This window comes from Gallinula chloropus (genome assembly GCF_964237585.1).
Source record: "Gallinula chloropus genome assembly, chromosome: 22".
NCBI lineage: Eukaryota > Metazoa > Chordata > Aves > Gruiformes > Rallidae > Gallinula > Gallinula chloropus.
Genome location: NC_140107.1, coordinates 9,111,108 through 9,137,344, shown reverse-complemented (window position 1 = coordinate 9,137,344; position 26,237 = coordinate 9,111,108). Strand labels below are relative to the sequence as shown.

The following is a 26,237-nucleotide window of genomic DNA, read 5'->3' as shown; positions in this document are numbered from 1 at the left end:
CTGGTGGTGCTGTGCTGGTGGTGCCATGCGGTGATGCCATGCGGTGATGCCATGCTGGTGGTGCCATGCTGGTGGTGCTGTACTGGTGGTGCTGTGCTGGTGGTACCGTGCCGGTGGTGCTGTGCCGGTGGTGCCATGCTGGTGGTGCCATGCTGGTGGTGCCATGCCGGTGGTGCCATGCTGGTGGTGCTGTGCCGGTGGTGCCGTGCTGGTGGTGCTGTGCTGGTGGTGCCGTGCCAGTGGTGCTGTGCTGGTGGTGCTGTGCTGGTGATGCCATGCTGGTGGTGCCGTGCCAGTGGTGCCGTGCTGGTGGTGCCGTGCTGGTGGTGCTGTGCCGGTGGTGCCCTGCCAGCGGTGCCGGCCGCTCCTGGCAAGCGTGGGGAGCCACTGCTGCTGTTTTCACAGGGCTTGTTCTGCATCGTCCCCGTGGGTCCGGGCAGCTGGTGCGGGAGCTGGGCACTGTGCCCCACGTGCCTGTCCTGGCACAGCTCCACCGTGGCCGGTGCATTGCCGGGTTTGGCTCCTTCCCCAGCACCCGGACCTTGTGGGCAGCGAGTTGTGGCTCTGAGCGAAGCCAGGGGATGCAAACACTTCCCGGCGCTGCCAAGCCCCAATTAATAGCCTGTGAATCACGGTGCCGTTGGAAGAGCAGATGTTTGTGGCGTGGTTGCCAGCGCTCGGCATTTCACCGAGGGGCCGTTTGGCCCCAAACCGGCGGCCTCGGGCGGCGGGCGGTGGGCAGGAGCCTCGCTGCCTGCCCGGCCCTCTCCCCCAGCGCGCCCGGGAGCTGTCTGGGCTGGGAATTAGCTGAAGTTTTTGGTGGGCAGAAGGGAGCGGGAGAACAGCCTGTCTGTGGGCGTGTGGGGGTGCCGCTCCAGAGCGGGGAGACTGCGGGAGCTGAAGGTACCGTGTCCCGGTGTGGTGCTCGGCGAGGGGTGTGCTGGGTTTCCAGCCCTGGTGCTGCAACCTCAGCCTGGGGCACCCCCCATCTCCCCAAAGGGCTGGAGGGACTGTGGCAGGACTGGGGGCACCGGGCACCTCAGTTTAGGGGTGGTGAACTGGTAGTTACTGGGGAAATGCTGCTTGTCTTGAATGTGGGTCTCCCTTCGTGGTGGTGCGGCTCAGCTGGGTCGGGGTCAGGGTGAGACCCAGTGGTGGTTGGTGCACCCTGAGTTGGTGCTGTGGGTGCTGAGCCGAGGGATGGCCTCGGTCTTCCATGTGGCAGCAACACGCGTGTGCTCCCGGCTGCCCCGGCCCTCTCTGGGTTGGGGAGGGGGGAAGGCGGGGACAGACCCACTCCGGGGGCAGCCGCAGCGGGTGCCGGCGCTGTGGGCGTGCGGGGGGGGGTGTGGGGGGGGGGGAAGCTGTCGGGGGCGAGGGCTGCGTGCAGGTGCCTCCAGGGTGCAGAGGAGCGTGTGGGTGGCGTGGGGGGGGATGTGGGGATGCTGCCCGGTGGGATGCGGGGTGCAGAGCGCTGCGGCGGCCGCCCGAGGTGCACAGGGATGCAAGCGGGGGGGGTGTGTGCCCCCCGGGGGGGGGTGTGATTAGCGTGTCCATCTGTCCGGGCGTGCGGGGCTGCAGCGTGCGGGGCGGGGCGTGGGCGCGCGGGTGCTGTTGGCGTGGGCAGCTGCTTTTCCCGGGGGTGCGTGGCGGTGTGCGGGGGTGGCCGGAGCGTGCCGTGGCGCGTGCGGGGGTGTGTCCCAAACGCGCGGGGAGGGGGGGGGGCGGGTGGGTGGGTGGGGTGTGGGGGATGGGGGGGTGGGGGTGTCATCTCCATCACCGCTTCGTGCGGGCTGGAAGGTGCCAAGAGCGTGGCTGCTGCCGTGGGTCACCGTGACCCCCCACACTCCCCCCACACCCCGGGACGGCTCCGGTGGGGCCGGTGGCCGCTGGCTGCGTGGCCTGGCTGCGGCATGGGCAGCTCGCGGGGGTTCCGTAGGAAGGGAGCGACTCCAGGCGCCGCGCTGCCTCCAGCCTCCAGCTCCTGCCCAGCCCGGACGGGCAACTTCACGGCTTAGCGGCAGCGGCAGGGTGAGTGGTGAGGGGATGGCAGGAGAAGGGGCTGCCGGGTGCGAGGGGAGCCGGCCTGGGGATGGGGATGGGGGAGGTCTGTGCCTCGCAGCCCCCCTCTCCCGAGAGAGCCCAGCTTTGTGCCCAGCGGTGCTGGTGCAGAGGATGCGCTGGGGGAGAGCCAAATCCTCCCAGCCCGGGCAGAGCGGGGACCCCCCACCTCGGGCAGTCTGCTCCCCCCCGGAGCCGCTCCTAACCCTTTCCTGGCCGAATCCTCCTCCCTGGCAGCCACCTCCTTGTGTCGGTGTGCAGCAAGCGCGGGGCTCCCCGCCAGCCCTCGCCCAGACAAGCCTCGGGGCAGCCTTGGAGCTCGGCTGGCTGGGACGGGGGAGCTCCCAGCCCAGAGGTCTGTGTGTCCCCCCCTCCCTGCAGCCCTGAGCGGGGCTGGGGGCTGCGTCTGCTGGGGCCAGGGGCTGCGCGGGTGCTGGGGCTGCGCATGCTGCGGGTGACAGCCTGGGCTGAGCTGACCCCTGGGCACACGGTGTCCTCAGCCCTGGGGACATGGTGGTCTCAGTGGGGGTGTGTGAGGGAGGTGAGACCCTATTGTTCAGGCCCAGCCCTGCACGGGGCCGTGCTGTGCTGGCTGTCCCCAGGCCATGGCTGGCTGTGGGGGCAAGGAGGGAGTGGGTTGTGTGTGGGGGAGGCTTTGCTGTGTGCCCAGAGCTGGGAGTGGGGGGATGGGACATGCTGGCCTTGCCCAAGCCCCCCCCCCCCCCCCGGAGGGGTGGGTATTTGTGTTTGCCTGGCTGTTGTGTTCCAGAGATCAGAGCAGGGGGCAGGGTGGCTGAGCTGAGCGTGTCCCAGCAGCACGGGGAGCCGGGCAGGGCTGCACCTCCGCGTGTGCGAGGGACACGGTCCCCTCTGTGGTGTCTGTGGAAGGAGCCGGGGAGCCCCGGGTCTGCCCGCCTGCCAGACGGCCCCGCTGCCGGGGAGCGGCACAGCCGGCGCTGGCATCTGCGCTTCAAGCCCTGCCTGTCTTCAGTTTGCTCCTTGGCACAGTCACGCTGGCAGTCGGGTCCCTCTGCACCCCTTCCCGGTTTCCCCCACCAGCTTGTCTCTCCACGAGTCTGCCCTGTGTTCTCCGGTGTGTTTTCTCGGAGGGGAAACTGAGGCAGGAGAGAGGGGAGTAGCCAAGTGCTCCCCGGATCCCCGTCAGCCTCAGGCTCGGTCCCACGCCTCACCCTTGAAGATGTTTTTTCCTGCCAAATGATGCCAAGTGCCCAGGGGAAGCGAGGGCGTCCCGGGACACAGCTCCCGGCCCCGTCTGCCCCCAGCCCTGGAGCCGCCCGGCTCCTCCTGCCGCCGCCTGGCGCGTCCCTGGCCCGGGGCAGCGAGAGGGGCTGGCGGGAGGGCCGGGGGCGGCTGTCGGGGGCGGTGGTGACGGTGGCCGCGGTGGCCCCGGCGGTGGCGGCGGGCGGGCGCTGTCCGCGGTGCTGATCCCCCCGCCGGCCCGGGGCGCGACCGGAGAACCGGCACCCCCCTCGCTCGCCCCCCGGGACACACACACACACACACACACACACACACAGGATGGGTTTGCCGGGGCTCGGGGTGTCCCCCCCTTCCTCCCCCGCGCTGCCCCGGGGACGTCCCAGCCCGCCCCTGGCCTTTGATGTGCGGCAGCTCCAGACAGGGCTGGCGGGACGGGGCGGGCCGGGCCGGGCCGGGCAGCCACCCCCCGCCCCCCGGCCACCCCCCGCCCGGCCTGCGGGGCTGGGCCCGGCCTGTCCGCCGCCGGGCGCTGCGAATTGCCCCGCTGCGCAGGTCGGACGGGGCCGGGGAGGTGCGGGGGGGACGGGTCGGGATGGAGAGCGGGGGCAGGGCGCCCGGGGACAGGGGCCGCCGAGGCTGCATCGCGCCCTGCCAGGCTGGGCACCGGCCGGGGAGGGGCTGCCAGCCCCTCTCCCTGCACCCAGCTGGGCGCGGGGTGCCGGTGCTGCCGTCTGGGGACACTGCGGCCGCCTCCCCCCCCCCAGGGCCACCGGTGCCGGTGCTGCCCCGAACCGAAATGTCAGGCCATGCAAATGAGGCTGCGGGAGCGGCTGATTGAAGGGCCCTGCCCCGCCTCGCAGCTGCAATCAAATATGCAAATGGCTCCCCTCGAGGAGGCTACCGAAGGCTATTAATAGCGGGGGATGAGGCTGTGAGAAAGCACGTGGTTCCTTGAGAGGATGAGGTTGGGGGCTGAGCTGGCTCTACCTGCCCCCCAACCCCACCCCGGGGGTGCTGCCTGGGCAGGCACCCACCTCCCTGCTGATGGCCAGGATGGGGTGGTGGGGGTCGCTGTGGGGACCCCATGGTATCACGGTGACCCTGTGCAGGGCAGGTGTTGCCCATGTGCCCAGTGTCCCGTGCCCTGCAGTGGGTGTTTCCATGCCAAAATGCTGGGAACCCCCCCAGGGAGACCATGTTTGCTGGAAATGCTGGGCTGGGGTTTTCCCCTTGGGGAGTCTGCCCTCAAACTGGGAGGAATTAAGGGTCTGGAGGGGCCTGGGTGCTGCTGGGGGGTGCAGTGTGGCTTTGTCTGAGGAGAAGGGAGTTTGGCCTGAAGTGGGTGTCATCATTTTGGTGTAGGGGCTGGGGAAGGGCTCCTCCTGGCCCCCCACCCTTCACCCTCTGCTTCCATCTCCCCTTCTCTCTCCTGGTTTCCTTCTGTTGCCATCGAGGCAGAGGACATCCCTCTCCTGCCAGCTCCAGTGTGACCATGAGGTGGGAACCACGGTGCTGGTGGGGACTGTGCTGTCCCCAGTGTCGCCAGCCAGCGTGGGGGGCTCGGTGTGCCTGGACCCCCCCTGCAGCCCCCCTGCCCTGTCTCAGGGGTTTTGGGAGCCGCCTGATCTTGTCAGAAAACTGTGGAAGGCTGGAGACAAAGGTAACTAATTATTTAAAGTCTGAAACTGGAATAATTAGCCCAATTAACAGTCTCAGGTGATGTCTTATTCCATCTGATAGCGGCCTGAGGAGGAGGGAAATTAATGAACCTGTCAGCCTGACGTTTGTAGGTCACACGGGCAGGTGTGGGGGGGGCACTGTGCTTGGTGAAGGGGCCTGTGTCTTTTGGGGGTCTGGGTGCAGGGAGGAGGCTGTGGGTGAGCCCAGGTGCCAGCCGGGAGAGATGGGTTGGTGGGGGGACTGGTGGGTGGGAGGGGGAATGGGCACCATGGCCTGGGGCCAGGGTGATGGGCGGGGGGACATGGCTCCTGGTCCCCTGGGAGCGGAGCCAGCGCAGGTTGGTTGGCGAGGAGGCAGCTGTCGGCCTTTAAGGTTGCTGTGGAAACGGTGCTGCTCGTTACAGGGAGGAGCCTCCTGCTTTCCAGGCAGGGCCCCCCCGTCACTGCGGGAGGGGAACCCCCACCCTGGACACCCGAGACTGCACAGACCCCCGCGTCTGGGGAGGGACACGGTGCGGGCAGAGCCGCGCGTGGGGTGGGCATCTCCCCATGGGCCAGGCCCCCTCCCTGCCCCCGGGGAAGGGGCTGCTGGTGCTGGATGGGGCTGCACATGTGTGAACACGCGTGTATCCCTGTACAGCACAGGGTGCCAGCACCCACCCTCCCTGCCCCCGCAGCCCCTCAGCACCCTGTGCTCACACCTCTGCCAGCGCCTGGCCACGGGTGCTGCTGCCACGGGAGCACCCATGGGCTCACGGGACCCTGCCCGCATCTCAGCCTGGCACCCTGACCACGCTGCCGTGCTGCCTGCCCTCCCCAGCGTGGCACAGCACGTGTGCCACGGTGTGCGGAGTGTGCCAAGCAGGGCCCCCGGCTGCAGCCCTGCGGTGACTCGGGGAGGCCCCCGTGCTGCTCCCGCTGCTGCTCCCGGTGCTGCTCCCGGTGCTGCTCCCGGTCCTGCTCCCAGCTCTTGGAGTTTTAATGAGGTAAATTGTAGAAAAAAGCTCCGTTTGCCCTAAATGCCCAGCCCTGCGTGAAACCGCTGCGGCGCAGCCGGAACCCACGCCGGGAGCTGGGCAGGGGGCTGCAGGGCTGGGCACGTGCTCCCAGGCAGGGCACGTGGCAGCAGGAGGAGGAGGATGAGGAGGAGGATGAAGGTGCTTTAGCACGCTTGCAATCATTTCCCTCCCCCCCTCCCCAAGTTTACAGCTTACCTCAGCGGCTTATCAGCCTCCAATCTCATTAAATCAGGCAAATTGTAGCATCTGATATTTTATGGAGATGAAGGTGCACACCCAGACTCTATAATTATCGCCCAGGATGTATTTACAATACCTTGTTGCTAGTAAACAAAAAATAACTCGGGATCAAAGCGCTTTTACAGGGAAATCAATCTGCTGGCAGAGCCCCCTGCGGCGTGCCGGGGGGAGCTGCGCGCCTGGGGGGCATCGTGGGGGGATGCGCGGGGGCGGTTCGGGGATACCCCTGGTCTCAGGTGCTTGCTGTGGGTCCTGCGTGCCATGGGGCCGTCCCCAGGCTGATGCTCTGTGCTTGAGCCTCCCTTGCTGTTGTTTCCCATGGGAGCCCAGTGGAACCCACCCCTCTGGCTCTGGCTCCATCAGGGTGGGGGGTTCCCATGGCAGAGGCATCCCCTTGCCCCTGCTGATGCAGGATGGGGCTTCACCAGCAGCAGCTGCAGCATCTTGCCCTTTGATTTATTTATTTTATTATTTTACCCTTCTTTTCCTTCCCTCCTCAGCACGGTGGCAGTGCTGAGGGTTACCCATGTGATGACACTGGTTTATTGCTGCCTGAAGTGGATTTATCCGTGCAGCGAGGCCCGGGCTCACCGCTGGTATAAATCACCGTGGTGTGGCCAGCCTGAGCCCGAGCCTGGTGGCTGTATCCCACTGAGCCACCGTGTTCCAGCTTCCCCAGGGGTTTTCGTGGCCGGGATTCCCATGGGGTCGATGTTACACACCCTGGCTCGGCTGCCCAGCCATGGGTAAGGCTGTCCCTTCTCCGTCTCACTCTCCTGCCCACTGAAACGAGAATAAAATGGTGATAATGCTTCAGACGTCCTCTGGAAAGGGCTCTGAGGCAGATGAACAGCCCTACTTAAGAGCGAGGCTATTATTATTAATAACTGGGAGCGAGGCTGTAAATTCAGCCGACACAGCTATTATGGGAAATGAACCTGTTCCTGTGCTGGATCCAAGGCTGCCCAGGCACAGGATGGGGACAGGGATGGGGACAGAAGAGCAAGGCTGGCTGGACACGCAGCTGCTGGCTGGGTTGTGCCCGCAGCCACTGGGGCAGCGTGGATGGAGGGGGGAGCAAAACCTCTTGGCAGACACCAGCTCTGCCTGGGCTGTTTTGGGAAGGTGGGAGGGGTGAGGGAGGGGACCTGCAGCATGGGTCCCCCTGTAGCAGGAAAGGAGGTGGTTGAGGTTTGCAACAAGGCTGAGACTTGGCTGAAACTCAGGACAGGAGTGACAAAGGCTGCGAGGAGCGTTGCTGGGGCCGGTGCTGTGGCTGGGAATGAAGAGAGGGGCTGTGGTGGTGCCGCCAGCGCGGGGCTGAGTGTGATCCTCATGGTGCACACTGGCTGTGCCCATCTGCAGGAATATTACACCTCGGCAGAGGTTACAGCACAGTAAAAATAACCCAGTGCCGCTCGTGCCCCGGCTCCTGCAGCCAGGTCAGCAAAAGGCAGGGAGCTGCAGCAGCTCCTGCTCCGGGGGGGTAACTTCACCCCCATCACTGCTGTGTGGCCAGGGCACCCCTGGTACCACCCAGGCGGGCAGGGATGGGTGTGGGACCGAGCAGGGGGTCCTGTGGGGACGTGGGGTGCCGCAGGGTGCCGTGGCCGTGGCCGCGGGCTCGTGGTGCTGCCTGTGCCTGGCTCGGCAGCTTCTGCGGGGGAACGAGCTTTGATATAAATATCTTTTTGCTCAGCACACGACCTACTTTCCAGACAATGCCATTAGCCTCCCGACTCCCTCATTCATCTTCCGCCGCCCTCCTCCAGCCCGCCCCGTGGCAGCACCCACGCTGGTGCCCGTGGTGCGGGACGGGGACCAGCCCGCAGCCCCATCCCTGGGGCTGGCTGGGGGGGGCTCTTGCTGCCTGGCCCCTGCCCCTGCTCTGGCCTTGCAGGGGGTGGTTGGGTCCCCTTTGGGGTTTCTCTGCCCTGTCCTGGCGAATGCTCAGCTCTGCCGTACTGTCCCGATGCCCTCGGCCCCATTCCCTGCTTGTTGGGGGCATCTTTGTTGGGCTGGGGTGGGGGGGAATGTGGTGGGCTCAGCTGGCCCGTTGGCAGCGTGGGGGACCAGGAGCCCTCCTGAGCCCCCTCAGGAGCATCCCTGGCATTGGGTCCATGCACGTGGTCCATCCTGGGACGGTCCCATGTGGTGGCAGGGGCTGTGCTGCACAGGTGGCAGCAGCGAGCGGCTGGCAGGATCAGGGGCAGGTTGGGCAGAGGGTGCCTGGTCCCACTGGCATGGGGCTGCCCAGCCCCACCTCAACCCCTGGTGACACCCCTGGCATGAGTTTTTCCCTGAGAGCTGGAAACACTTCCCTGGGAGGCGGAGCAGCCCCTGGTCCATCACCCACACACCTCCACGTGCCCGTGGGGCAGAGCCCCCACTCCACCCCTACAGCTAGAATTAAATATTCAATTTGTATTGCTGGTAAATCCTGTAAATCTCTTTTATCTCTAAGCTCTTGTAGCAAGAATGTCAGTGGTGTAATCTCTGCAGGGACCTGTCCCATCACCCTTTGCATCTCCCTGGCTCGGGCCATGCTCCCCTTTCCCCACAGCTCTCCGTGGCATCCTTCAGAGGCTGGTGGCAGAGCAGGACCTGGGTGCCTATGGCAGAGGACCCCGCAGCAGAGCATCCCAGGGTACTCACCCTGCCTGCCTGCTGTTGGGGGGAGGGCATGTGCCGTCCCCATATGGTGTGTGATGGGGATGCTGGTACCCCAGTGACCAGCGTGGTCCTGCCAGAGTGTCCCCCATCCCCACTGTGTCCCCACTTGCCAGCTGTGAACACCCACCCTGCTCCATCCTCGTGCTGTGCCCATGAGAAGAGCACTGTGCAGAATTACCTATTTAAATATTTAGGGTTTCATCAGCTTTGCAAATTAAGCCCATCCATTAAAGAGGCAGTTTGGGTCCTCAGCTGGGGAGCTGGGCTGTGCTGTGGGCTCAGTGCCATGGGCTCAGTGCTGTGGGCTCACTGCATCTGTCCCAGCCCTGGCCCAGGGGATGGGATGCAGCCTGGGAATGGGCCACGGTAGCCTGGAGCATCCCTGCCAGCACAGGGACCGAGAGCTCTGCTCCCTCTCTGTTCCCAAGTCCTGTGGCTGGAAGAGCTGTGGGATGGTGGTGTGAAGGGAACTGGTGAGGGATGGGGACGTGTTGTTGGAGCTGAGGGTGCTTTGTGCCCAGGAAAGTGGGGCAGGGGGGGATACCGGTGGCAGGAGGGAGCCCTGGCACAGGAGCAGAGCCGGGGCTGGAAGGGGCAGCCTGCTGGGGGGCTTGGTGGGGATGGCCAGGGCACAGTCAGAGACTGTCACCTCTGCTGTTCTCAGCACTGGTGCTGTGCTGCCCCGAGCTCGCCAAAGCAGCTCTGGGGTGATCCCCAGCTCAGGTCATTACACCGTGTGGCCGGGGAGATAAGTGGCTTTTTTAACCAGTGCCCGTCCTGCCGACAGAGCAGGGTCCCTGCAGACGGGGAGGGTGAGATGGCACAGCCTGGGGGAGGGTGGGGAAACGGTTCATCACCACCTTGGGCTCTGCAGCTGGAGCAAGGGGCTGGTGGGGAGGTGGGCAGAGCAAGGATGTCCCTGCTCGTCCCTTCCCCTCGCTGTGGGTGAACATCAGGTGTGTTGGGCTTGTGTTGGCTCTCTGGGGTCACCTGCATGTCCCCCCGTTCTGCCGAGCTCTGGGGGGGCACTGGGGGAGGGTGCTGGCTGCAGCCAGCCCTGGGCAGTGCAGGGCAGATGTTGAGCTCACCCATGGAAGGGAAGCTGTCTGTGGGCATAACTGGTGATGGGTGCTCACCGGTGCGGCACAGCGCCCATGAACCCTGTGCCAGCTGGCACGGGCTGGAGTCCCTGGGGCCCTGCCTGGCCTGGGGGGGGGTCCATCCGGGCTGGTCTGCTGTGGTTCTGCTGCTCCAGCCATGAGGATCCAGGTCCATCAGCCCGCTGTGCCGTGTCCCAGCTCTGCAGGCAGCCTGGACCTTGGGACAGCTCAGCCCTACCTCTGCCCTGGATGCTGCTGGCACAGCTGCTTCTCCATGCTACCACTTTCCCTCTCATCCAACTCCTTCCCAGGCTCTGGCTGCTGGCCCCAGCGCTCCCCGTGTGTCCAGGGCTTTTGAAGAAGCAGCTCTTCCCTGGAGATCCAGCTTTGGGCTTTGCAGGGACGGAGCCTCAGGCTCCCATCTCCGCTGGCATCGCCCCGGGGTGCTCCGGTACCCTCGCACATCCCCGCACAGGGCCGTGGCTCTTGCCCCAAGGGAACCAGCTCCAGGGGACTGTCTGTGCTGGGCTGCACATGGGGAGGGGTCCCGTCCTCCCACTGGCAGCAGCAGCAGCCGGAGGCACCTGCGTTGCGGCAGCGAGTCCCGGTACCGGCGGCCGTGCCGGGATCCCTGGCAGCTGGGGTGTGTCGTGGCCGTATTTCCTCGCTCTGCTCCAGGAGTAATTGCTCAGATGGGGACTTGGGGCAACTCCCATCCCTCTCCCCGGCATGGTAATGAGTCAAGAAGACTCAAAGACAAATGGCTCATTAAGAAGCAGTGCTGCATTGCAGGATTTTTCATCCCACCAACCGCTGCATCAGCAGAGGCAGCACCTCTCGCACTCGCTCTCCCCAGCCCTGGAGAAGGAGCTGTCAGGCAGCTGGGGCTGGTGCCAAAATTAATCATGGGCTTAATAACCCTCCCCCCCCCCGTCGAACAGCCCGGCCCCAGCCTCCCTGCACGTGGAGCGGGGCGGCAGCGCCGGGCTTGAGCCCCGGGGCACTGTGGGTTTGGGGCCTGTGTTTGGTGCAGAGGGATGCAGGGATGTGCTGGGGGAGCTGCCCCCCAGCGTTGGGGTACCGGGGGTCTCCCTGCAGTCTGGGGTGCCAGCCGGCCGTGCTGGGCAGCGCGATGCTGGCGGCCCCTTGGCAGCCTTGGTAAAGGCTTCTTGCTCCGCTGGCTTCTGCAGCCCTGCAGCTGGCATCTGTCCTCCACGGCTTCTGGAGGAATCTCACCTCATCCCTGATTTCCAGCGGTGCCCGGCTGGTTCCTGCCCCTCACAGCCCTCTCCAGCATCACACCCACTTTTCTTTCATTTACAGGAATTGCCTTTGATTTCCTGACGGGATCAAGTGTGTTTGCTCCAACCTTTGCATCCCCCTTGCTCCCCTTCCCATCCCCTTCCCATTCCCTTCCCATCCCCTTCCCATCCCCTTCCCATTCCCTTCCCATCCCCTTCCCATTCCTTTCCCATTCCCTTCCCATCCCCTTCCCATTCTCTTCCTGTTCCCTTCCCATTCCCCCAGCTATCCCTTACATCCCAGCCTGACACCCCTCTCCCTAAGGACTCATCCCATGAACCATCCCTGAGCCACTCTCAGCCAACTCAGCTCTTCAGAAAACAACTGGGGCCAGAATGATGAAGTAAATTACCCCATCTCTCACTAAGCCCCTCTTTTTTTCCTTTCCTTTCTCAGGCTGAGTAAATTTTACTAATCCAGCCCAATAAAATAACAGAGCAATTAGTAACAAAACAAAGCATTTGCTCCCTGCAATCCACGCTCACAAGAAGTTTGGGGGAAGTAAGTCCTTCAGGAGTGTGGTGGAAAGGACCTGCCAGTTTTTCCATATGTATTTTCTTCTAACGACTGTAGATCAAATTTACTCAGCTCCTAAGTGGGAAGACCACTTTATATTATATTTTATTTTATTTTGTATTGTATTTTATTATTTTCCCCCCAAGCTGCAGCTCGTAGCTCAGCGCCGGGCGCTCACGCTGCGGGTTTGTTCTCTCCTGCTTTCATCCCCGGCCATAAAGATCCCCAGCAGGACCCGTGCTGGCAAAACCTCACGCTAATTTGCAAAGCAGAACGGGCTGAGCTCGTGCCTCTGCCGGCCCAGAGGCTGGGAAAAAACACCGAAAAAAAAATCCCTTTGCTCGTGCTGGAGAGCTGGGGTGGAGAGAGGAGCCTTTGAGGATCCGGGGCAAATCAAAGTGGATGGCTAAGGAGGCTGCTGGGCCGGCTCTGGTGCCCGCTGGCAGGGAATTGCATAAGAGGATGGGGCTGGGGATGGTTTTTGGGGCTAAGCTGGGCAAAACACGTGTCCTCGGCCGTGCGGAGCCGTCCCCGTCCCCGTCCCCGTCCCCGCCGGCGCGCAGGCAGCGCTGCCTACGGGGCAGCCTCCGGGGAGGAGGGGAGGCTGGCAAAACACCCAGGGAGCCGGGGCGGGCTGGGTTTTGGGAGGAACACCCTTGCTCTTCATCCCTCGGGCTTCATCCCCCCCTCTCCTCGTGTTGCTCCCCGCAGAGCCTGCTGCCCCGGGGACACCCAGTGTGGAGGAGCCGCTGCCGGCGGGGCCATGAGGACAGCATCCCCCTGAGCGCTGGGCGGTAAGTGCCCCCCATGGGCGCCGGGACCCCGGCACCTGGGGGCTGCTTGGGAAGGGTGGGGAGCCAGCACCCCGCCTTGGGAGCGGATGGGAGCTCTTGACCCCAGCTCTCAGGGTTTAACCCAAAAATCTTGGAAACCCCAGCTTTGCTCTGGGGTGTGCTGGGAAGCAGAGCTGCCTCTGGGTGCCCCGGGGGGAAATTAAGGGAGCAGGGAGCTCAATTTCGGGGTGCCCCTCAGTGCTGGGGGCTGTGGGCCCTCTCCTTCCTGTGCTGACCCTCAGGGCAGGGTGAGACACAGTGGGAGCAGAAGGTGGTCTGAGGGAAGGTGGGGGGTGGGGGGAGTAGCCGGTGGGAGTTTCTCCAGGCTTCGGATGCAATAAAAGCCAGAAGTGAGTTATTTGTAATTGTAATTATGCTCTTCCAGTTTATCCTAGCACATAATTGTGTGGGCGGCAGGTTCTCACTGGTGGTAATTACCCTGGTGTTAAATGGCACCAAATTCAGCTGGGCTGGGATTTTTTCCCCCTCCCCCTTTTTTTGGGTCTGTGGTTTGGTGTCACGGATCCCCCTGTATCAACCCCTGTACCAAGGGCTGTGGGGCACGAGCAGCCCCCACTGGGACGTGGCTCCAGCTCTCACCCTCCACCCACGGCTGTCCCCACCAGTGCTTGGGGACAGGGACCCTCGGCCATGCTGCCTGTGCAGAGACCCACGGGGTCACTCCCAACCTCATCTCCATCACCAGCTGGTCCCTGGCTGGGGTGCAGGTACCTGTGTGGCTTTGGCTCCTTCACCACCGTAAGTCCCCATCCCTGCCATGCCCTGTCCCCATCCCTGCCATGCCCTGTCCCCATCCCCTGCCCCACGGCTGCCGGTGGCTGTAGATGGCAGTGGTGCGGCGGCAGGGCTGGGCTTTGTTCAATCCCGAGCACAAAAGTCCTCCGGGCTGGAGGTGACGGGCTGCTCAGCTATTCTGACTCCCTCTTCCCGCCGCAGTGGCAATATTTGGATCAGCTGGGACCTTCCCTCCTGGAGCAGGAGATGATAGAGCTCAGCCTTGTGGAAGTAGAGCCAGGGCTGGGAGCCTGTCTGTCTGTCTGTCTGTCCTGCTGCCGCGCAGCTCTCCGGGGAGGGGAGAGGCATTTCTTTTTGTAACAGGCTGCAGCACTCTTCCGTTAAGATGCAGCAATTAGGGAGCCTTGTTAGAGCAGGAGCGAGACTGTGAGGGCTGGGGGAGCGGCGCAGGGCCCAGCCATCCAGCCTTGAAGCCGGAAAGGATGGTGGCAGCTTATTAGGGCAGACGCGTTCCCTGGGCGCTGCCGTGGCTCCGTCTGCCGCTCGCCACCCACGCTCACATCACTGCCCCTGCGCCCCTCGGGAACCCCCAGCCCCTCTTCCCTCCCAGGGCTCCCAGGGCGTGCCGGCCTTCCATTCATCCATCTATCCATCCCCTGGGCATCCCTCAGCCATCCCGTGCATCCCACATTTCCAGTCGCCACGTGTCCGGCAGATCCCGTGTACCACGGGGACCGTCCCACGGTCACCTTTCCCTGCAGCTGCTCTCAGGGACCGTCTGCCCACAGCACCCTGCCCGGTATGATAACGAGAGCATTAACAATGCCTGTTAATTAGCTGAGCTACAGTGGAGGATAAGTAATTTCCTCATTTACAGTCGTACTGAAGGTGGAGACTGTAAGGAAGACAAACCTCCATGGGTGCGCCCAGCCCCACTGCTCCAGCATCCCAGCACCCAGTGCAGGGCTCAGCCCAGCTTGGTGCTGTCCATCCTCTTGCTTCTGCCTGGGGATGCCCCACACATAGCATAGCCACCTCCATATCCTGGTTCCCCATCCACGGGGGCTGATGGGGCTGGGGGGGGATGGCTGGTTGTGGGTCTCCATGCACAGCCGGCTCTGCCTGAGGAGGATGGGCTGGATGGAGACATCAGAGCGCGGCCCCTGCGCGCCCTGTGGCAGCTCATTAGCAGCTCTGTGAATTGCAACGGCTGAAAAACTCAGCCAGAACCGTTTTCCTAATGCAGAAACACTTCATAATATTTGGTGCTTGGAGAAGAAAACAAGTTTCCGATGATGGCAGCGTGTCCTCCCTCGCCGTCTGCGGGCCCCGCGCTGCCTGCATCGCTGCCGGCAGCACCTTCTCCCTCCTGCGCCCCCCTTAGCGCTGCTCTCTCCAAGCAGCCAAGCTGGGGCGGGGGGGTGACCCCAGGTGCCCAGATGGGACACCGTCCCATCCCCTTCCCCAGCCCCATGGTGAAGTTTCTGGCATGCCAGCCCCTTCACAGGGGCTCAGATAGGGCTGGATCATGCTCTGGGAGCTTCCCAGCCTCTTCAGGTGATTCCTGTGGGATAGTCCCAATGTTTTGCCGGTGGTGGGGCGCAGAGGGGAGCATGATGCCTGTCCCTGTCCCCACAGATGAGCCCGCAGGGACGACCCTGCAGGATGCCGAAGCTATGGGGCGGGTGCTGACACCATGAAGGGCTACCATGGGGAGCGTAGCCAGGCACAGCTCTCCTCCGGCCACCGCTGCCGCTGCATCCCCGAGGACTGCGAGCATCCCGCCGACTACATCCCGCACGGCCCCGAGGGCCGGCTGCCATACCTCCTCAGCCCCAGCGAGCCGTGTTCCCTGGAGCATCCCTACTGCCCGGCGCGGAGCCCTGGCGCGGCCAGCGAGTGCCCGGGTGGGTCCCTGAGCGAGCCGCCTTCCGCCAGCGCCAGCAGCACCTTCCCGAGGATGCACCACGCGCAGCAGCCCTACGACTCCTGCGACGAATGCATGGCGACCGCCCACCCCGCCAGCAAGATCAACCGCCTGCCCCCCACGCTGCTGGACCAGTTTGAGAAGCAGCTGCCGCTGCACCACGACGGCTTCCACACGCTGCAGTACCCCCGGGCCGGCGGCGCCGAGCCCCGCAGCGAGAGCCCCAGCCGCATCCGCCACCTCGTCCACTCCGTCCAGAAGCTCTTTGCCAAGTCCCACTCCCTGGAGGCGCCGGGCAAGCGGGACTATAACGGTGCCAAGATGGACGGCCGCGGGGACGGCTACCACCACCACCACCACCATCACCACCACCAGTCCCGCCACGGCAAGCGCAGCAAGAGCAAGGATCGCAAGGTGGACTCCCGGCACCGGTCCAAGATGATGGGCTGGTGGAGCTCCGACGACAACCTGGACAGCGACAGCAGCTACATGGTGTCCGGCCGACATGCTGCCGACCAGGGCACCCAGTACTGTGTGGACGCTCCCGAAAGTGCCTTCAGAGACTTGACCTTGAAGAGTCTAAAGGGTGGCGGGGAAGGGAAATGCCTGGCCTGCGCCGGTATGTCCATGTCTCTGGACGGCCAGACGCTCAAGAGGAGCGCCTGGCACACCATGACCGTCAGCCAGGCCCGCGAAGCCTACCCCAGCACCGGAGGCACCGAGAAGACCTTGATGCTTCAGGAGGCAAAGGCCAAAGACCGAGCGTACCAGTACCTGCAGGTGAGGCGCTGGGCAGGGTAGGGGGGTCACTGCCCCAGGGACCGCAGCCGGCGATGCCGTCGGGTGAGCCAGGGATGGGACTCTCCATCCCAGCAGCTCGGGATGGGGCAGGGATGCTACAGCTCCACTTCCTGGCCCCAGCACCTGTGCCCCGTCCCCAGGGGTGCTGCGCTGGTCCCTGCTGTCCCCTCGCTGGCAGCGTGAAGCCCCGTCTGCCTCCTCCTGCCCCGTGATGCTGGATTTGGGTGCAGCTCAGGGCTGCTGGTGGCCCCGTGCCCACTCCCCCCTCATGGTTTTTATCCCGCCTGTGCCTGGCCGGGTGCCACCGCCTGCCTTGTCACTGGGCTCCCTTCTAGGTCACCCCTCTTCCAATTAAAACCTAATTAACTCTTCTCTCCCTTTCCTGGGGGAAGGAGACTGAGAGCAGCAATGCTGTGCTGGCTGGGAGAGGCGGGGATGGCAGGGCCCCCTCTCTGCCGGTGCCGGGGGCATTGGGGCAGGGTGACGGCCCCGCTACCCTCCCTGCAGGGTCAGGGGGATGCTGTCCTGGCACCGCAGCCTGGTAAGGACCCCGTGGTGTCAGCATCGGCGGCGTGTGTCAGGACCGGCGGCTGCTACGTCAGCCGGGTGGCCATGCCAGCATGGGGGGGATTTGGCCCAGCCGTGTGTGCCAGGGGGGCTGCGAGGTGAGAGCGGCTCTGCTGCCATGTGCGAAGGCAGGAGCCAGGGCAGGGGCTGGGAGGAGCCTGTTGGGAAGAGCTGCGGTTGTAAGGAGGCATCATCTCTCCTGCATTCGGGGAGGGGGAGGAGGTGGGGAGGGGCACAGCCCCCAGAGTCTGTCCCTGCAGCACTGGGATGCCATGGGGAGGGCAGGGGAGCCGTGCCAGCACCAGGCTGGGGCTGTGCACGCCTGCCAGGCTCGGGCTGGCACGTGCCACGTGGCAGGCACAGGGCTCAGCTCTGCATCCCAGCCACAGGACCCCCAGCCAGCGCGTCCTCCCACACTTACCTCCTGCTCCAGGTGCCGCAGGACGAGTGGAGCGGGTACCCGGCGGTGGGCAAGGACGGGGAGATCCCTTGCCGGCGGATGCGCAGCGGCAGCTACATCAAGGCCATGGGTGACGAGGACAGCGCCGACTCGGACGCCAGCGCCAAAATATCGCCCAGGGCGGCCACGCGGCGAGACAGCTACCGCCGCTCCTCCAGCGCCGACCAGGCCAGGACCAAGTAAGGGCTGTCACCTCCCAGCCCTGTCTCAACACCGTGGGCACAGCGGGGCCATGGGCTGGGTGTCCCTGGGAGCTGAGGTTGCCCTTGGTGGGTGCTGGGTGGGGGGGACATGCAGCTGCACCCGGCTTCTGGGTGGGAAGCGGCCACATGCACGTTCCCAAGGGGATGACTGGGATGTGCCCCAGTCCTGGCAGGTGACAGGCTGGTTCCTTATCCCCAGTCCTGCTGCATACCCCTCAGGCAGCCCCATATCACTGAGGAACAGGTCCATACCCTCAGGGCAGTGTCCTGAGGAGCAGGGATGGCAGCTGGTGGCCCTCAGGACAGTGTTCTGGGGCAGTGAGGAGCAGGGACAGCAGCTGGTGGCCCTCAGGACAGTGTTTTGGGGCAGTGAGGAGCAGGAATGGCAGCTGGTGGCCCTCAGGACAGTGTTCTGGGGCAGTGAAGAGCAGGGACAGCAGCTGGTGGCCCTCAGGACAGTGTTCTGGGGCAGCGAGGCGCAGGGGTGGCAGCGTGGGCCGGCGGGCGCATCGCTGCGGCTGCGTTTCCGAATGCTCTGCTCGGGTGTGTTGCTTTCGGTGCCATCCCTTCTATTCCCCCTGTCTCTCATTAGGTTTGCAAGTAGGCACTATTCTGATTCATATATCTGTAACTGTCCCAGCTGCTGCACCCCACCGCGAATGCTCCCCCGGGGACAGAGCTACGGGCGCTCCTTCACCACCGGCCAGGTAGGGCCCCACGGCAGGGGCACCGTGGGGCAGGTTTGGGGTGAGGATGGGAGGAGGCGGCGGATGTTCCCCTGAGTGTTTTCCACCCCAGCTTGCTGCCCCCCGCCCCCCCCCCCAGTCTCACCTGCTGCTTCCCACAGATCAATGACGAGCTCAACCACCAGTTTGAGGCCGTCTGCGAGTCGGTGTTCGGCGAGGTGGAGTCGCAGGCTGTGGAGGCGCTGGACCTGCCCGGCTGCTTCCGCATGCGGAGCCACAGCTACCTGCGGGCCATCCAGGCCGGCTGCTCCCAGGACGACGACTGCCTCTCGCTCTTCTCCATGTCGGCCCCCGCCGGGCCGCCCATCACCAGCAGCATCCTGAAGCCCAGCACTTGTGAGTCCCTGGGGGGGTGGCGGGGGCTCAGCCGCGCGTGGGACCACCTTCCCCCCCCATCTCCCCATCTAGGGCTGCTGCTAGCCCCCCTCTCCTGCCCCAGCATGGGGTGCGAGCATCCCGCGCAGGGCACAAGCATCCCACTCGCAGCTCAGCCCCGGCACAGGGCATGAGCATCCTGTCTGTGGCTCAGCCCCAGTTGGGGTGCTGCTCTGTGCTCCCAGCACCCCTCTGCCATTCCCTCCTTCCCTCCACTTCTGTCCCCAACTCTGCCCATCGCTGGGGGCGACAGTGGTGTGGCCAGCGTAGGTCTGGGGTGTTTTCCAATCCCTTTTACGGGGATAAACTAGCCAAAGAGCCCCTCTGAGCTCCAGCCTGGATCTCAGCCAGCTGAGGGACCAAGTGTGGGGCCATGAGCCCCACTCTGTGGGAGGAGGGGGTGGACACAATCCCCTGGGGCCCCCCTGTCCGTGGCGGGAAATGAGCAAGTGTCTGTGTTTTCACGTGCCTTTTCATCCTGCGCCTCTCCCACAACAGCCTTCAGTTACAGAAAAGCTCCACCTCCCATCCCTCCAGGAACCAAAGCCAAACCCCTCATCTCCGTCACCGCGCAGAGCAGCACCGAGTCCACCCACGAGAGTTACCTGCCCGGCGAGGTCGCCCGCAGCCCCACCTGGTCCAAAGACGCCGCGGCCCGCTGCAACTCGGCCGAGAGCCTCGAGAGCTCCAAGGTGACGGCCGTGGCCCTCGACCTGCCCCCGGTCCAGCCCCGCGCCGCTCCCAAGCCCTCCACACTCATCATCAAGGCCATCCCCGGCCGGGAGGAGCTGAGGAGCTTGGCGCGGCAGAGGAAGTGGCGCCCTTCCATTGGCGTCCAGGTGGGCATCGCTCCTCCCTGGGCTCTTGGAGCCAGCTCTGAGCCTGCCTGAGCGGCATGGGGGATGCTCAGCATCCCCCTCCCCACCCCCAGCCGCATCTCCGGGCTGCCCTCCAGTGCTCTCCTTCTGCCCCTTGGCAGGTTGAGGCCATCTCTGACTCGGACACGGAGAGCCGGAGCCAGAGGGAGTTCCACTCCATTGGGGTGCAGGTGGAAGAGGACAAGAGGTACCACGTGGCTGGGATGGGCTGAGACCTGCCACGCTCGCTGCGCTGGGGGATTGGGGCTTCCTGGGCATCCTGGAGCTGCTCCTCAGCTTCTTTTCCTTCTCTCCTCTGAGCTGAGGTCCCCCGAGCTCAGCACCATCCCCATCCCAGGCTGGATGCCCCCACCTGGGGCAGGATCCAGCCTTCCCTTTGCCCTCACGTCTTGCTGCGGCAGATGGACTGCCTGGGGAAGGGGCTCCTCTGCTCCAACCCCCCGTGCTTGGGTCTTTCCTTTGAGCCTGGATGAAACCTCTGGGCTTTTCTGCAGCTAAACATGATGTTTTGGCTGGGGGGAGGGGGGCGAGTGCTGTATGTTGGGGACCTGCATGGCCCACGGGACAGGAGCTCCAGCAACGTGCCCACGCAGCACCGGTGCGCTCCTCTCCATCCTCAGTCCAGCGCTGGTAGCCATGGAAACAGGCTGAGAGCAAAGGAGATGAGGCATCCTTGGGTTGCAGCTGCTCAGGGCTGTCCCCGTGGCCCCAAATGCTCCAGGACCCAGACCGGCATCCCCATCCCCATCCTGCCTGTGGGCATCCCCCACGCAGCTCCTGCCTGCCAGCGGGATGAGGGGGCAGCGGTGCCTGTCCTTGCCGGCTGTGAAGACCCCCACACGCTCTCGCTCTCCGCAGGCGGGCGCGTTTCAAGCGCTCCAACAGCGTGACGGCCGGCGTGCAGGCAGACCTGGAGCTGGAGGGCTTCGCCGGCCTGGCCGTGGCCACCGAGGACAAAGCCCTGCAGTTCGGGCGGCCCTTCCAGCGCCACTCCTCAGAGCCCGAGTCCGGCCGGCAGTACGCGGTCTACAAGACGGTGCACACGCAGGGGCAGTGGGCGTACCGGGAGGACTACCAGCTGCAGTACGACACGGTGGAGGTGCCCCGGCGGGATGCCTGGATGGAGCGGGGGTCCCGCAGCCTCCCCGACTCCGGCCGTGCCTCCCCCTGCCACCGCGATGGGGAGTGGTTCATCAAACTGCTGCAGGCAGAGGTGGAGAAGATGGAGGGCTGGTGCCAGCAGATGGAGAGGGAGGCTGAGGACTACGACCTGCCGGAAGAGAGTGAGTTGGGAAGGAGGGGTGCAGGTGTGGGTTTGGGAGGGGCTGAGGCTCCCATGGGGCTGGGGGACACAGCCAGAGTCCTGCAGTGCTTCCACCTTGGAGCTTCTCCCCTGGTGAGGGTAAAGAGGTTGGGTGGGGGTGCGAGAAACAGCAAGAATCCCTCTGGGACTAGTGGGGTCTGTGGGAGGGAGGGGACCCTGTGTGGGTTGGGGGGGTCCTGGCTGGCCCCGAGGGGGTGTGGGGGTCCCTGCTGTGCGGAGGGGCAGCTCTGTGCCCCACGGGAGCACTGACTCCCCTTCTCTCCCCCCACCAGTCCTGGAGAAGATCCGAAGTGCTGTGGGCAGCGCCCAGCTCCTCATGTCCCAGAAGGTGCAGCAGTTTTACCGCCTCTGCCAGCAGAACATGGTGAGTGCCGGGCTGCAGTGCCACAGGGTCGGCCATGGTGGGTGGGGTGGGGAGGGGGCATCTGGTACCCTTAAGCCAGTGGAAGAGGGACTTTGTAGCACCCTTGGAGAGAGCCAGATGGGGAGACAGCTCCCCCCACAGCATCCATGGCCTGGAGAGCCAATGTGCCATGGGTAGACACGACCAACACTCTGTCCCCACAGGACCCCAACGCATTCCCTGTGCCCACTTTCCAAGACCTGGCCGGCTTTTGGGACCTCCTGCAGCTCTCCATTGAGGACGTCAGCATGAAGTTTGCAGAGCTTCAGCAGCTCAAGGCCAACGGGTGGAAGATCGTGGAGCCCAAGGTAAGGGCAGGGCTCTGCCACTGGCACTTGCCACCTCCCTCCTCCCCAAACACATCAATGCCCAAACCACTGCAGCTGAAAAACAAAGATTTGGGGAAAATGAGGCCAAAGAAGGGGCTGTTCACCCACCATGTTCCCACAGCTGGCTCGCTGGGTGTCTCTGGGCTGTGCCTTCGTGCCCATGTAGATGGATGAGGCTCAGTCCTGCTTCGTGACCGTGCAGTGCGGGAGGAGGGCTGGGGGGGGTTTGGCTTTGGCACCTCCGGCACCTCCGGCTTTGGCACCTCCGGCAGCGCTGTGCCAAGAGGTGGACATCCCACCATCCTGCCGGCTGTGCCAAGAGGTGGACATCCCACCATCCTGCCGGCTGTGCCAAGCCCGCTGGGATGCCAGTTCCGGAGGTCCTTACAGCCACCCTGAAGCCCCCATTCCCCGTGCAGGAGGAGAAGAAGGTGCCTCCCCCGATACCAAAGAAGCCGCCGCGCTCCAAGGTGCACCCGGTGAAGGAGCGTTCCCTGGACTCCGTAGACCGGCAGCGGCAGGAGGCCCGCAAGCGGCTCCTGGCAGCCAAGCGCGCTGCCTCCTTCCGCCAGAGCTCGGCCACCGAGAGCGCGGACAGCATCGAGATCTACATCCCCGAGGCGCAGACCCGGCTGTGACCGCAGCCTCCGCTTTTCTACCCGGACTGGACGGCAGCGGCCGTAGCTCACTGTGATGGGGCCCGCGGGAACAGCCCGGGGCAGCTCTCGGCCCCGCTCACAGCTTCTCTCTTTTCTATCTTAGACCTGTCATGGACCCCACGGCGGGTGAACACAAGCCCGGTTCTGCCTCGTCCCATTGCCCACCCCCCCCCCTCCCCGCCCGCATGCCCCTGCCAGCCTCTCCCGGGGTCCGGGGCTCCCCCCCTCCCTCCCTCCCTCCCAGCTCTGTCCCCTTCCCACTCGCCCCCAGCCCTTCTGCACCCCTCCCCAGCCCACATCCCAGCTGCAAGAGAGGTGACCCTCAGCCCCCCGGCTCTGCCAGGCTGGAGGGGAGGGGGCTGCAGGCAGGCCCCCTGCCCCTCTGTACTCAGTGCAATCCCCCAGTGCGGGGCAGGGACGAGCCCCCCAGACCCCACCCAGCCAGAGCTCCCCCCCGCCCCAGCTCCGCTCCCCAGCCCTGCTGGCACGAGGCTTCAGGACATGGTGGGGACAAGGGGCTCCCCCATGCCCCACGCTGCCCCCACCTGCCTCCTGCTTGGGTGCTGCGGGGGTCCCAGGGCTCCTCCCCTCTATACATATATAAATATAACCTGAGGAATAAACCAGAAACTACACGTGAGCAGAGCTGTGGTCTGGCTGGTGGGATGGACCAGAGCAGCAGAAACACCCCCTCCCCGGTCACGACACCCCGCTTCCCTCGCACGGAGCATTGCGACGCGCTTCTCTCCCCATCCCGCTCAGCCCTCCTTCCCCACCAGTCTGTCCGTGCATCCATCCATCCATCCATCCATCCATCCATCCATCCATCCATCCCTCCATCCATCCATCCATCCATCCCTCCCTCCCTCCCTCCTGCCAGCCTGGAGTCGGGGAGCACTTCTGCAGCTGGGTGTGGGGTAGGTGGTCTCGCTGCTGGTGGGAGCTGCTTCCCCCGTGTGTGAGCGCAGCGGGGGGACCTGCCCACGGCGTCTGCACCCACTGGTGCCGGTGGAGACTCTGCCCTGGGCCGGGCTCAGTGCTGGTGAGTGGGATGGGAGTACGGTCGTGGCCGGCAGCCACTGCTTGAGTGCGGGGCTGCTTGAGGTTGCCCTGGGGTGTCACCCCTTCTCCCCGAGCTCCCGGTGCCCTGTGGGAATGGGACACCCCAGGATGGGGCTGTTGTTCTGCCTGGTGCCCCACAGGGCTGAGGGACTCTCTGGATGCTGCTGCTCCCAGGTCCCCCATCGCTGCTCACAGACCTGGGAGCGGGGCAGAGGGGTTCCCAAAAGCCCCCTCTGGAGCAGAGCAGTGTGGTGGGGCAGGAGGCTGCATCTGCCCCATCCCTGTCCCTGGTCCCTCTCTGAGCATCCTGCCTCCCCAACAGTGTCCCTTTTGGTGGCAGAAAGGGGGAGGACCCCATCCCTGTCCCCCACCCCATCATGCCAGCAGCCCCACGCAGCATCACCAGCCACCCCCAGGCAGAGCCGGTGGGTGCCGGGCAGCTCCTGACATCCAGGGCCAAACCGTGCCTGGGGCAGTGGGATTGCAGGTAGCTGGGGGGCCCCAGCTCACGCCCCCCACATAGCAGGAGAGCCAGGGCCAGCGAGGGGGGATGCCTTGTTGGGGGTCCCTCACCCGGGGGGGTCCGTCGGTGCTAAACACCTCTGGGATGGCAGCTCCCACTCAGCCACCCGAAGCCCTTTCCCACTCTGCTCCCCCCTGCACCCCGGATTTAGGGATGTGCCTGGGAAGGGCCCCCCCGGCCAGCGCCGTGCAGTGACCGTGACACGTGGCTCCCTTTTTATTGTAACGAACCGCCGCAATTAATAAAGACAACTTTGGTTACTCCGGGCCAGCGGCCACCTCCCTGCTGGGACACGGCTGGCACCGGGCTCGCCTTTGCCCCGTCTGCCCCCTTTGTGTCCGTGGGGCGGGAGGGGGGCTCTTGCTGGGGCAGGGGGACATTTCCCTGTGGGAGTCATGAGGGGAGTCTGGGGGTCTCCTCGTGGGTCTCCCTGTGCCTGGGTTTCTTCCTGTGGGTCTCCCCATGGCTCTTTCCCTGTGGGTCTCCCCAGGGATGGATGTCTCCCTGCGGGTGTCCTCGTGGGTCTCCCCGTGGGTCCCTCCCCATCAGTCTCTCTCCATAGGTCTCCCCACGAGTCTCCCTTGGGTGTCTCCCTGTGGGTCTCCCCGTGGGTCCCCTTGGGGTCCCTCCCTGTGAGTCTCTCCCCATAAGTCTCCCTGCGGGTCCCTCTCCGTGGGTCTCCCCATGGGTGTCTCCTTGTAAGTGTCCCCGTGGGTCTCTCCCTGTAAGTCTCCCCACAGCTCTTCCCGTGGGTCTCCCCTTGGGTCCCTCCCCACAGCTCCCCCCGTGGGTCTCCCCGTGGGTCTCCCCGTGGGTCCCTCCCCACAGCTCCCCCCGTGGGTCTCCCCGTGGGTGTCCCCCTGGGTCCCTCCCCACAGCTCCCCCCGCGGGTCCCCCCGCGGGTCCCCCCGCAGCCCCGGCCACTCCTCCAGCGCCGCCGCTCCCTCCTCGCCCGCCAGGGGGCAGCACCGCCCCGCCGTGCCGCGGGGGCGCCTCGCTGGGCCGCGCTCCAGCCCGACGCCGCTGACCGGAAGGGGCGGTGCGGGACGGCGGCGGCCGGGCCCAGGTGCGCGGGGCCCGCCCGGGACTCGGTGCGGCTCCGGCTGAGCCCCGCGGGGGTCCCGGCGCGGCCCAGGCGAGTTCCGGCTGCCGGCGGCTCGGTGCCGAGGCCTCGGTGCGGCCTTGTCCGCTGGGGCCTCTCCCGGGCGCTGCCGGCCCGCAGGCCTCAGGCGCTGGGGGAGGCCGGGGCCGGGCGTGGACCCGCCGCGGGCCCCGGCGCCATGTGGTCCGTGCTGTGGGCGGCCGTGCGCTCCAAGGCCCCGTACGTCACCTTCCCGGTGGCCTTCGTGGTGGGGCTGGTGGGCTACCACCTCGAGTGGCTCCTCCGCGGCGACCCCCCGGCCGCGGCCGAGGAGGAGGAGAAGAGCATCTCGGAGCGGCGGGAGGACCGCAAGCTGCAGGAGATCGCGGGCGAGGACCTGACCAAGGTGGTGAGCCTGAAGGACAAGCTGGAGTTCGCCCCTCGGGCCGTGCTGAACAGGAACCGCCCGGAGAAGAGTTAATGACGGTGCTAATGAAGGGCAGACGCGGGGCCCTGGAGGGACCGGCCCCGGGGCTCTGACCATGCTGGGGGCTCCTCCTGTCACCTCCACGTCTTCTGCCAACACCAGGCTGTGCCCCCGCTGCTGCTCTTCCCCTCCCGGGGCTCTCCGGGGGTGTCAGGGTTTGCCCACCCCGTGGACAGGCAGCCAGGCCTCCTGTGTGGGGAACCATGCTTTGGAGGTGGAGCGTGTCTGGAACTCGGCTCCTCGCCCAGTCTGTCCCCTGAGCCACGAAACCCTCTCTGCCTGGTGCCACCTGCACCTCTTTAGGTTTGCTTTCTTCCACGGCGTGAAGGTAGAAGAGACTTGGACCTGAGTGATGTGGGGTTGGGGCCAGGCTGCCGTCCTGCTTACAGCTTCCCCCTGGCTTTCTGTCAGCCCCAGCCACGGCACCACGCTACCGCGCTGCACCCACGGGAGCCTGAGCTGTGAGGGAGGTCTGCAGGGAGCCCCTCTGCATCACCACCTCATCAGGCTTCACGGCCAGGAAGGAGGACAGGGAGAAGGGGAAGGCCTGGCCCTGCTTCTGCTGTGAAGCTCCGAGTGTGGTGGTGGCTTTGGGCTGTTGAGGACTGGGGGGATCTCTGCCCTGTGTGGGAACAGCCAGAATAAACTCCTGTCAGTCTGTGGGCCACTGGTGTCTTCAGTACCTGGCCCCAGTCCTCAGAGGGTTCAGGGTGTGTTTCTGCTCGCCGTGTTTTTAAGGAGCAACCACTTCTACAGTGGGAGAAATGCTGTGGTGGATGGCTGGGCCTTGTCCTCAGGGCCTGGCATGGGGTGGCAGGCAGGAGGGCACCAAAATCCCAGCCCACGCCGTGGTGGTGCCTCCCTGCTCCCCCAGCCACATCATCTGCTTCCCTTTGACCTTGTCCAGAGGAGAAGGGCTGTGCCAGAGCCTGGGGCTGGGGCGTCCCGTGGTGGGGGAGAGGCTGGCAGCGAGCACTGGGAACCAGTGGCCAGTGCCCTCCAGCACCGTGTG

General features: G+C 65.2%; 2 protein-coding genes across 2 annotated transcripts; both read left to right on the top strand.

Moving 5' to 3' along the window:
- Positions 1–15,096: 15,096 nt before the first annotated feature.
- Positions 15,097–22,683, top strand: DLGAP3 (DLG associated protein 3; the record flags this gene model as incomplete). Its single annotated transcript, XM_084274268.1, has 10 exons — positions 15,097–16,107; positions 17,129–17,334; positions 17,999–18,065; positions 18,206–18,440; positions 18,978–19,318; positions 19,459–19,544; positions 20,216–20,640; positions 20,954–21,045; positions 21,249–21,392; positions 21,833–22,683. The coding sequence occupies 10 exons, from the start codon at positions 15,097–15,099 to the stop codon at positions 22,049–22,051; spliced, it is 2,826 nt and encodes a 941-aa protein (XP_084130394.1). The 3' UTR covers positions 22,052–22,683.
- Positions 22,684–24,676: 1,993 nt separating this feature from the next.
- SMIM12 (small integral membrane protein 12) lies at positions 24,677–25,934 on the top strand. Its single transcript, XM_084274093.1, has one exon. The coding sequence runs from the start codon at positions 24,938–24,940 to the stop codon at positions 25,217–25,219; it is 282 nt and encodes a 93-aa protein (XP_084130219.1). The 5' UTR covers positions 24,677–24,937; the 3' UTR covers positions 25,220–25,934.
- The last annotated feature ends 303 nt before the right edge of the window (positions 25,935–26,237 follow it).

What these genes read in the sequence shown, in the direction of transcription:
- SMIM12 (XM_084274093.1), top strand. Translation starts at nt 24,938, where the DNA reads ATGTGGTCCGTGCTGTGGGCGGCCGTGCGCTCCAAGGCCCCGTACGTC.